Below are 11,642 nucleotides of genomic sequence, written 5' to 3'. Positions count from 1 at the left end.
ATATCTACTCATATTCATGTAATTAAGCGTTTTAATGATTTGGCCGATTAATTGATTGTTAAAATAATCGTTAGTTGCAGCCCTAATGTGTTTCCCTCTCTCATTTTGCGCATTAACGTCTTTTTGAAACACCCAAAAACCACCTACACCAACTGCCCAAAACAGATCCACTGGAACCGGACTGGARCGTCAATGGAAAAGCACCGAACTGACCCGTTCCGACACYGACCGTACCGACACTACACTAAGTGGCACTAGATGAAAAGGGGCAATTAGTTTTGCAATTTTTTTTACTTATTTCTGACAGTGTATTCAAATGTTTTATTTTACACTGCAAACTAATTACTAGCTATTTTTATTGCTCTATCAATGTTAGAAGACAGATGTGACATTACACTTCCTCCATGAATTTACTCTGATTTTCCAAATTTTCTCACTTGGCAGCTCGACATTCAAAATCCTTTGTAAACAATGGAACAAAATATTTTCTGTCAATATTTGGGATTTTTTTCTGTAAAGCTATTCTAAAATCAAAATACATTTTTTTTTCTGATCTGGACACTGACTGCCTTAGAAACACCTGAAACTTTACAGCACTGTGTTCAGCCCTGGACATTGATCTTATTCTGAATACTGAAGCCTCACATTGGATCAATTTGTCACTTTAGGGAGATCAGCTTGAAGACAATGTGTAGCATTTTGAGCATTAGGATAAATAATCATATTTAGCTCTAATCTGTGGGTCTGACCTGTGAGCGGAGTTCATCCCTCTCCTTCGTTGTCTGATCCAGCTCATGGACCAGACAGCCAACCTGCAGGGAAATCTCATCAAGGTCCCGCTCCTCGTCTTGGTCAGTGYTCAGACTGGTCCTGGCTTCAGCAGCTACAATAAAAGCTTCTTTGTCTTTTATTAAATCGCTGATTTTCTGTTTGGCCTTTTCAAAAAGACTTTTGTAGTCTTTTTGGTCGTCCGTTTGGCAGCCCTGGTGAGAGCATTCCTTCTTGACATTGAGGTGTGACTGCTCCTGCAGCTGGACGGTCAGCCTGTACACCTCCTGTTTCAAACTGTCCCTCTCCTGAGCTGTGTCCTGCATGAGCTCCAGGAGCTGATCCTGTTGCTGCTGAACCTCAGTAATACTGGGGAACAGTGGAGAGGAAGGTCCAGGGGTTTCATCACTTTCCATATGTGCCTCTCCGTTGGGTAAGATCTGCTCTCCCTGATTCTGACCCGGACTGTGCTCGTCTTCGTCTTGTTTAATTTCTCTTTGTTGGACAGTGTGGTTGTGTGGGCCTGAGCTCTCATCTGTACCATTGGTACCATCATTCCCTTCTTCACTTTGCTTTTGACTGTGTGGCTCTGTCTTCACTTCGACTGCTACTGTCTGCGTAGTGCTGCTGACCACTTCAGCGGGACGACTGGCTTCCACCTCTGTGCTGGGACCTGCAGAAGCTTCCTCCGAGGGCTCGTCTACAGCAGCGTCGTCGCTGCATTCCAGCAGCACGGTGACATGATCGTCGCTCTCCGTTTTCTCTTCTTTGATTTTAGTCACAGGTCTGCTGGGCTTATTTGGCTTGGGAGTGCTTTCAGTTTCCAGGATRAAAATGTCATCATCAGTGTCTTCGGTGTCATCGCTGGAGTCAAGAGAGAGGGAGCTCACTGCTCCTGYTGAGGGTTGCCTTTGGAAGCCATTTATTCTGGGTCTTTTGGGCGTTCTTTCTGAAGTTACAAGATGAACTCTTTTACCCCTGTGGAGCGCAAACAATACAGTTTTATGTGTCTCTTTATTGTGATGAACCATTAAACATCAAAAACATWAAACACATCGTACCTCTGAGACTCTGCAGACAGCGAGCGTACATTGGTAATCACTGGAAGTCCAGAGGTGGTGGAGGGGCTGCAGGCTGCAGGGAAACAAACCATTTTTAGTCACCTTTTTACTAACCCACAAAGACAACTTATGTTTTTACCATTTTGTGAGGAAATAGAAGACTCCATCATTGAGGACTCTTCCTTCACAGCACTGAGTGGAGTGGGTGGAGAAGAAGGGGCCTGGAAAAAATAAAAAACAGCACAAAATATGTTTCTATTAATAGTCAAATACCAAATTAAATTCCTCTGATGTGATGAAGTTTTAAAGAATGATAGATGGTTCTCAAGTGACGTAACATCCTGCAGATCATGTGATAACATCACCATATTCATGGGCACGGTTGTGGAAGAGGGGATAGTCTACAGCACAGAAATGTATACAATGTCTATGGTCTGTAGATTGTTTACACAGTAGTATGTTTTTATTATAATTAGTTTTAGCAGTCATCGAGCAAGTTTGCATTGGAGTCGTTTGCAAAACCGTGCTGCTTGTGTGGCAGAGAAATGCTCTTTTAAAAAAAAAAAAAAAATCCAGATGGTGTAAAACACCAAGGAGAAGTAGCAGTCGAAAAAGTGACTTGATTTGTGGCTTCACCTTCTCCTGGGATTCCAGAGTGTGCTCAGACCACTTCTGCCACGGTTAGTGACCACATCGTAGGATACTTTGAGAAAAAAATGAAGGTTGTGCACTATGAACAGTAACGTGTTTTAACACTGTGCAGTCTACCCTTGTAAACGCACATGTAGGATACACTGACAGCATCACATTATAAACACAAAAAGTTCAGTATTGTGCAGCATGTTCCCATTAGGAGTATGTAAGATATAGTTAATAATAATAATATCACACAGGGTCATGTTAGCATAGCCTCTGTGTTGTCTCTGCAGACTTCAGTAGCTTGTAAGGACCGTTGCTTTCAATATAGATAAATACCTTTATTTAGATTCATCATCCAGTGGATCCTTGGCTGTCCTGAAAGACACTTTTTAATTAAATGTATTCCTGGTAATGCTTGTCTGCTTCGTTCAGTGGCCTTTTTGCATTATTTTCTCCCTTGCTTTTGTGGTTCTCCCATACTGGTTTTCTTGCTACAAGCTAAATGCTAGCCCACGAACATGGTGCGGACATTTAAAAARTCCCGGATGAGGACGTCATTGAGAACCATCTATTAAAAAGTCATAGGCTATGTTCACACTGTAGATCTTAATCAATCCTGACCTTTTTTTAAAAATCTGATTTTTTTGGCGTGAACGTTCACACTACATTATAAATGCGACCTCCACTGTGAACTCTCCACAGCTCTGATGCGACCTCACATTTATCTCACGGTTTACAGAATTAGCTAAACACTGATGCTACTTGTTAGCATGTCAATTCTGATGTTGCTGTGTAATCAGAGCCAATAAAATCATTATCTGACATGCTTAGTTCAGTGTTCACATTTTTACCTGCCTCTAATCGGATGCTCCGGTGCAGCATTTTATTTTTGGAACAAAGCAACGAGCTGGATGTAAAGTATTGATCAAGTAACTTTAGTATCGATCCAGTCCACAACCGATATCAGAGGTTACTGGTTTCTGAGGATTTTCAGTCACCCACGACATGGAAAATTAAAACAAAGACAAAGTAACAGGACTTATGTTCTGTAGCTGAAAACGTGGGAAGTTAAAAGATTTAGACTGCATAASTCAAGGTTAGTATCATTATTATKSGATCRATCYGCTAACCCCCATCTCACTGATTTAAAAGTCAGATGAAATGAGTGTTCAGACTGAACTCGCTTTGAAAAACATCAGATACRTATCTGATTCAGTACCACATACTGAAAAAGGCCCAAGTCAGATAAAAAAAAAAAGATTTGTCACGTTCAGACTGTCAAAAAAGTATTCAATGGGGGGGAAAACTTTGGATTTTGGTTGCATTTGCCTGCAGTGTGATCATAGCCATTGATTCAACTAACAACTATAAATGGAGTTTGTATTAGACAGATGTACTTGTTGATGAAGCAGGTTTGTCAGGGTTTTGTGTTGCCGAGTAAGAGCTTGAGTTTCTTTACGTATAGACGCCAAAAGCTGCCCTTCATGGTGACGTTTATGCAGATGATCCTTGGACAAAACAAGAAAAACAATTCAATATAATGCTCAAAACACTGGTAATGATGTGTTAATTACAGAATTAGAGTTTATATCACAAAGCGTTAGGTTAAAAACTACAACTAGCAAGATGAAAAATGTCAGAAAAAAGAAACATGATCTTACATGCTGCATTTTCTGTTCTTGTTTCTTTTTGCTTTCCCTCTCTCTGTAAGAAAAAAGTATTATGTCAAGGACTCTGCTCTGCAGCTGGTTAATTTAACTGAGGTCTGACATTAGGAACCTTTTTGTTATTCTTGTTGAGCTGATGTTTTGAATCACAGATAGAAAAGTCATGCAAATATTTAGAACAATATATTACTCACTGCTGTTTGTAAGTTTTGCGGTATGATGGTTGATCATCATCAGAGTCCTCTGGCTCCTCTTCTACGTGGCAGCTCCTACAGAGTAAGGGAAAACAGAATGCAGGTTTTAAACACTGCTGAAGCAGATAAAACTGGGGGCCTCACACCAGTACTTCTCAACTGCTGGTCCCCGGATCATGTCTGGAACACAAACTCATTCTTTCCACCCTGTGGCCCATCTCTTGAATGGTTAATGACAGCAAAGTCATCATTCTCAACTCAGACACTCAAACTCGTCAATGAGAGGGTCCCTCCAGAAGGTTGTGGCTTGTTCAGCTCAGCGGGATGAAAGATGCAGAAAGAAGAGTGCTACTCGATCTGAAGCCAAACAGTTGATGCGCAGTCACATGGTTGTTTATTTTCACACACACCTTTCATAGCCCCTGAGACACACTGCGCTGGGCTCCTGGGAAACCCCTCCTGTTGTGGTATTTGTGGCTGCATGGGGTTTCTTCCCAATTGAGTCTACACTCTGGAAAAAAACAACTTCCATAGCCGCCGTTATTTGTCCACAAATCTCTCCCGTATAAAATGCCAGACTCTTCAGTACAAAACTTCTGTTTTATCTCGATCCATGTTTTTGGACGTTTGACTATCCTTTGGGTACAACATTCAAATCCTTGAAGCGAGCAGTTGAAGTAAAATGCAGCATCCACATGGTTTTCAGCATAAACAAACACACCCACAGACATTCAATTCAATTCAATTAAAAAAATACTTTATTGATCCCAAAGGAAAAMTAAATCTGACCAATCACACAATAATTCTCATGCGGAGGGGACTGAAAGGTTCTCCCAGAAGGCTGCAGCTGCGTTTCCATTGACCATAAAAATGCCCAAATTAGAATTGCGAAAATAAATTTGCCTAATGGAAACACGCCAATTTTGAAAAAACACGTTTTTCGACAAAATGGTTTTGCGCTAGGATAAGGTGGTTTTTCAGCCATATTGAAATTGGTGTATTTCGCAAAACTGCAATGGAAACACTTTTCGCATCACAGGAGTCATGTGATCAACTACCAGATGTTTCTACTGGCAAAAAAGACGAGGAAGAAGAAGACAACAGGACGTAGAAGTAGTAAAATCACCAACTACAATTTTCCAAAAATGCTGCATACGTAGCTGCTCCCAAGTATAAAGAGCTTGTCGCTGGAAAGCCTCGATAAGACGCCGACGTCTCCTCTGCTGGCTGATGGTGAGCACTAGTGCCATGGCAGCAATATGAAGATATCTCATGTAAGTGTTTACATCTGTTGCCRCCCTGTTTGTAATCTTATCGCAAGAACAAATGTATTCACGCGTGATTTTAATAGCATTTCTTACTTAATGGAAACACCACAATTGCGAAACTTTTATCAGACATTAACAGGATATTGACAAAGTTTTGTGCACATTTGCAATGGAAACACAGCTTGTGACAAGAAGGGTTGGGAAACTCAAAGCTGCAGACAAAATAACACAATTTTTTGTCAGCAACAGCGACACTGAGTTCGCAGTTTGAATGGATGTTGGTGAAAAGGTGATCTCAAACATAATGGTTCATTTAGTTACAGGGAATATTAATGCTGTTAATATGTGTTTGCATATTAGCACCATATGGCTAGAAGTGAACAGAGCCATTAGATAGGTAGCACTTTGTTTTGGTAGGACACAATTTAAAAGCTCAATAGTTGTACAGAGTCGGTTCAAGTTGCTGACATTTGTTCATGTTTATCACTGACATGATCCCAAGTTTTTGAAATAGCTATCTAGACTCTCTCTAACAAGTTAAAGCACTAACTATGCTGTTATCACGAGTTTTCCTATGTGTAACTTTACTGGTATTAAGTGATTTTGGGCAATGTATCACTAGGTGTTGTATTCACACTGATGTGTGTGCAGCAGCTAGGCAAAAACCTGCTAAAAACAATGCCTAATATGGAAAAGAACAAGAACTGCTATGTGTCAAAACCTGGGTTAAGCAATGAAGACGCATCAAACAAAACACTGCATTTATTAAATGTTTTAATCTGTTTTATTGTTTGATACTCACATTGTTGATTTTATGTTCATACTAAAGGATTTCCTGTTGCTACTTGTGCTTAAAAGGCTTTTGCACTGAAAACAGGGAATTTCTGATTCCTAATGTCAGATTCTGATTGTCCACTGTCTCTAAAACAAAACATCTTTTTCTATTCTTGCACAATTCTTTATATTATATTTTTTATTATTAGTAGTCGTATCATGGCTAGTCAGTAATTTTGTTTTGTGTGCACTACCTATAGTTTTCACTAGTCTTGGTGATAATGAATTACTTTCATGTTTGTTTTTTTAATCCATCCAAGAATGTTCTGGTTACCTGAACTGAGGATCGGGGTTCATCCTGCAGAACCATTTATCCGGCAGTTTGCTGCAGTCGATCCCATCTGGGAGTTTGCGCCACTGCAGGCAGTCATCGCACTGGACCCAGTTCTGGTCTGGTCGCTTCCTGATGAGGAGGTTGTGTTAAACAAGCATGAAAACAGAATTCTTAATGACAGTCACCTCACTCTGTACCCACATGGTATCTTCCACTGGCACCGTGCTGTTTGGGTTTTCTTTGGACTTTCTGTAACGAATTTCATTCCAGTACTCCTCCAGTTTGATCCCCAAACTGTTCATGGTCTTTCTGTTCCACAAAATAAAGTGTCACACATTTTAGATCAAAGGGATATAAAACACCAGAAGTTTTAATATTCAGGTTTTATTCAACTCTGATTAAAAAAAAATAAATCCCGAACGCACCTGTACTTATCACTCTCAATGAAGCTCTGTTTGTTGTGGGTGGGATCCAGAAAGTTGCATTCAATGACCCCAATGACTCCAACGCCTCTGTTATTGGCCTGAAAATAGTAAAGATTTGCAAGTTTTAAACATTTAAACCAAGCAGAAATAAAGAACATCATCCAGACAGAGCACACTCACTTTCAGCTGGCATCCCACTCGTTCATAAGCTTTAATGAGTCGATTCTTGTGATACATCATAATACCATACTGGTCTTTGCTTTTGGTGTTATAGCCAAAAATTATGGGAATACGTTTTTCCTAAAACAAGAGTTAGGAGAAACACACATCAGGAACATTTTTCCCAAGTCTTTTTCATAGCTGAAAAGTTTAATAGAACATGTAAAGAAAAATATACCAGGAAAGTGGGCCTATAGTGGTCCTTTCTGATGTACGCCAAGCTTTTAGCCACCAGCTGAGATTTCACCTTTTGACCCCGCACCATGACCTGCATCCGTGGCTTCAAGTACAGAATACTGCAATATGCCTACACCCAAGGAAAAAATAGAAATATCTTTTTATATAAAAACAAAATTACTGAAAGCTTAAACAAGCTAAATTATTACAAAACAAGACCTTTATAAAAGAGGAGAAAACTCCAAATAATTATTTTTAAGCCATTTTTCTAGTTGTATACTAGACTGTAATTAGTCATAATATATAAAAGTCAAGAATATGGACAGGCACAAATAATCTGAGGTTAATTACTAGTAATTAATAGTTAATTACTAGTAGAACATTACTAGAGCCAGAACATTTTATTGTGGAAGTGATAAAAAAAATAACAAGCATGATTGAGAAATTTACTAATGTTAGCACACATTTGTGGAGAAATAAAACAATGTGTTTACATCTTCTTACCCGCAGAGAGTAAACACTCTCAGGGATGTAAGAATTGGCTTTGTTTGTATTCTGAGAGGGATCATTCAGTGTCTCATAGATTTCTGAAGGAATTTGGATATCGTATCGATCCTTCGTAAAATCAAACTCTGTTGTTCCTGTGGTTGTCCTGAGGAAGAAAGAAAAATGGAGATAAATTTTCTTGACAGTTGGGTCACACAAGTTTAGTCTTTGATTTTTATGACTGGTAATCAATTAACTGATTGTGCAAACAACACAATTAATGTGAAATCTTAGCTTATGTAACCCTGGATGAATTAATGACATGAAAATATGTATTCCAGTAACTCTGGTTTATGTTTCTAAGTATCTATTAAAAGTTATATTTGAGTCATAACAGCTGTCCTAGGTCATGTTACTGCATGATATTATTTTTCTGTTCTTTTTCTAAGTAGCTGGTTAGGAAAAAAATCATATCATCAGGAGATAACATTGAGATTTGTGTCAGAAATGGACCATAACTATAGATTTGTGCACTTTGTAAGCAATTGGTGTTTAAAAAATGAGCGTATGTGTGGGTTACAAACAGACCTGCGCAGATTCCAGATAAGAACCCTTGTGCCCGTTTTCTCTGAGGACCAGTGTGAATTGATGGCGTTGATCTCAGTGAGGAGCTCATCCTGTGTCTTGAAAAGGGAGTAGCGCAGAATGTCCTGCAGACTGACTTTGTGTTCATCTTTTACAAAAAGTAAAGATGTGGTTAAAGAAAACTGATGAAAATAGGCTGATTCGAGGAGTAAATGCGCCTCATACTATGTCTGTGTAAGTTTTTAATCCAGGCCATAAAACCTTCAGAGAGCAACAAAAATAATAATAATAATAATAATAATAAATAAATAAATAAATTAAAAAATTTAAATAATTTACGTATGCCCCTTTTCCCTCCCCAGGGAGCCAAGTTAGACACTTGACTAATACTGCATTAGAAAAAAGGATATATTTGTTTGATTTCTTCTCTTCAAAGCAAACAATAGGTACGATAATTTGATTAGCCCCGATCTTTTCCAGGTAGGTCTGAGACAGCATCCCAACACACATCATGCTCTTTGATTTGGAAAAGACGATGGCATCTTTACCAAGACGCATGGAGCCTGATTTGAAGCCGTTACCATAGATCCCGATGGGCTCCAGTCCATTTACAGCTGTCTTGTCACTGTATCCAAAGCTGAACATAAGAGACATACAAATTATTTTATGAACATGTAAAACATGAATYCTATTTGTTTTTAAGCACAGCTTGGTGGAAATTGTACCTAAGCATCTTGTGCATAGTTTCATGAGTGAGTCCATTTCCATTGTCCATAAAACTGAGACAAATCTCTCCTTTTATCACAGTCTTATCGATCCAGAACTGCTTGGCACTGACATCGGGGTCGTAGGCATTATCTGCCAAACGAAACGGTGTGAGAAGTCATTCATTTGCATGTTTTACTTATAGAAAATGTATGACATGGTAGCTAATGCTACATTAATCTGAATTTAATCTGATGCATCATTGAACATGGTTAAAATCACTGTTTTCACAAATTCAAGAGTTTGCAATAAAACCTCTAATCTTTCAGAAAATGTGACCCCAAATGTGTGAATTGAGTTAACTGTTCAAATTAATCTTGCTGTCTCCTTGAAAAGGTAAATATAGGTTAAAAAAACACGTTAAGTGGTGCATTTTAAAATTATCACTACAAAGGATGATTTAAATGTAAAATTGTCTAAACCTAATAACAAAATTAAAGTCATGCTGAGTCAGTGGTAGTCACAGCAGACTGAAGAAAACATCCAGTTGTGTGACTTAACGGTGTCTTGATGGTGACTCACCGATAAGCTCAGCTATGGCGCTGAAGGGCCAGGTGTGGCTGGTGGAGTTGGTGTGCAGAAACTTGGGTGAGAGCTAAAAAAAATAAACAAAACAAAACCAACAGTTAGATCAGTTGGTTTCGTTCTACAATTTTACGTTTCAAAAACAGTTTCACGCATTAAATATTTTCATTACTCAAAACACTTGAGTTTCTCACTGCAATAACTATTTTATCCAGGCTTCCAGCTGCTCCCTACTCTCACTATAGCAACAAACCACAACGTTGTGCACGGTGGTTGAAGTCCATGGGTTCGGCCCAACATCCCCTTCTGCACATCTGGCCTATGCCCTTGTACACGTACAGCATTACACATTCTTTTCCACCAGTTTCCTACAGCTTAACCTGGTTTTAACAGCATCTTTATGGTTAACTCATTAACTTCATCCCTCTGTAGTTTCTACAGTTGTGCACTTTAGGGCTGGGTAATATTGACAATAGTTATAAAATTTACTGTGGCATTTAGCTGGTAACGATTAATAAAAGACAACTGCACTTGCATCTAGCTGACGTTGTGGACTTGGTCCACATTTTTTGGCTTTCCTCGTACTCCGCTTTATGCCAATGTTTCAGGTATTTAAACAGTTTTGTAGTGTTAGGTGATGGCCCTCTTTTGCATGTGACTAACCTGTTTGTCCATGTGGAGGCAGTGCTTATAAGGCTGAGTTCACCTGAAACTCATCAGACTGAAGAAGTCTCTTGGAGGAGAGACGAAACGTTTCACTAAAGAAGAACCCATCCAGAGGACCTACTTATTTTTTCTTTTTGATTTTTTTCTACCTGGATTACTGAGATGCATCAGGACAAGTTTAGTGATAATTAATTGCTTACTATACAATTTTGCCCAACTCTAGCACATCCTGTTTCTCCTTGAAAATTTGTACCAGTATCCTCTCTCTAGGTCTGTGTTAAACAATCTGGATAAAACATCTGCTGCATTGTCTCTTAGAAACCTCCACATATCATCTGGACCACGTTTACACTCCTCATCCTTCTCAAAGCAGCTTTTCCTACCTTCTTACTTATCATCGGCACTCACTGCCTGATTCACAAACTTTCCTCCATAAGTTTTCATTCAACTGCTGTTCAAGGAAAATAATCAGTCTACTTAACACAGTCTCTTCGTAGCACACGCAAAAATACATTTTACAAAGTCTTACAAAGACATGTCTGTCTGTCTGTCTTTATCTCAAGCAGGGTCTCCCTTCCCCATCAAGAACAGGAAGTGCCCCCTGGGCTTCCAGTTGATGACCACAGTTTTAGCAGGTTTTTACAGCTTTGGACGCATTTTAATTTATAAAAAAATGCGCAGAAATATTTTTTGACTGTAAAAATGGTTGCCAACCTCAGGCAGTGTTTCCCCTACCATTATACAGGCGCATAATGATATACACTCCTAATCAAAATCTTAAGACCAGTCAAAAAAGTGCAAGAATTTGCATTTTGCACTATTGGATCTTAAGAAGGTTCTAAGTAGAGCTTCACAACGTTAAAAGAAGAAATCAGTGCAAGAGACAAGAACTTTTGAGCAGGGAATTTTCTGAAAACTGCATTTACACTCAAACATGATTTTTTTTCAGCTGATCAAAAGTTTAAGACCATAGCTCAAAAAAACCCAAAACAGAAATCAAAGTGTCAAAAAAAGGACTCAGTAATGAGTAGCTCCACCATTCTTGTTGATGACTTCAAACAATGGTTTAGGCATGCTTGATGCCAGTGT

At 39.0% G+C, this 11,642-nt stretch overlaps 1 protein-coding gene across 2 annotated transcripts in view; it reads right to left on the bottom strand.

Annotated features, from left to right (window-relative positions):
• morc3a (MORC family CW-type zinc finger 3a) overlaps positions 1-11,642 on the bottom strand; it is a 25,646-nt gene that overhangs the window by 3,652 nt on the left and 10,352 nt on the right. For both annotated transcript variants that reach the window (XM_014026291.1, XM_014026290.1), the window contains exons 2-17: positions 9,885-9,957; positions 9,323-9,455; positions 9,008-9,234; positions 8,601-8,757; positions 8,031-8,178; positions 7,528-7,656; positions 7,311-7,430; positions 7,131-7,228; positions 6,907-7,014; positions 6,706-6,834; positions 4,330-4,404; positions 4,130-4,172; positions 3,866-3,976; positions 1,969-2,050; positions 1,830-1,902; positions 750-1,746 (exon numbers count right to left, since the gene is read on the bottom strand). In XM_014026291.1, coding sequence (XP_013881745.1) covers positions 750-1,746; positions 1,830-1,902; positions 1,969-2,050; positions 3,866-3,976; positions 4,130-4,172; positions 4,330-4,404; positions 6,706-6,834; positions 6,907-7,014; positions 7,131-7,228; positions 7,311-7,430; positions 7,528-7,656; positions 8,031-8,178; positions 8,601-8,757; positions 9,008-9,234; positions 9,323-9,455; positions 9,885-9,957 — 2,703 coding nt within the window. The remainder of the gene's footprint in view (positions 1-749; positions 1,747-1,829; positions 1,903-1,968; positions 2,051-3,865; positions 3,977-4,129; positions 4,173-4,329; positions 4,405-6,705; positions 6,835-6,906; positions 7,015-7,130; positions 7,229-7,310; positions 7,431-7,527; positions 7,657-8,030; positions 8,179-8,600; positions 8,758-9,007; positions 9,235-9,322; positions 9,456-9,884; positions 9,958-11,642) is intronic.

This window comes from Austrofundulus limnaeus, unplaced genomic scaffold (assembly GCF_001266775.1).
Source record: "Austrofundulus limnaeus strain Quisiro unplaced genomic scaffold, Austrofundulus_limnaeus-1.0 Scaffold541, whole genome shotgun sequence".
NCBI lineage: Eukaryota > Metazoa > Chordata > Actinopteri > Cyprinodontiformes > Rivulidae > Austrofundulus > Austrofundulus limnaeus.
Note: the sequence above shows the minus strand (reverse complement) of the source record. Positions and strands in the feature narration are given on the sequence as shown.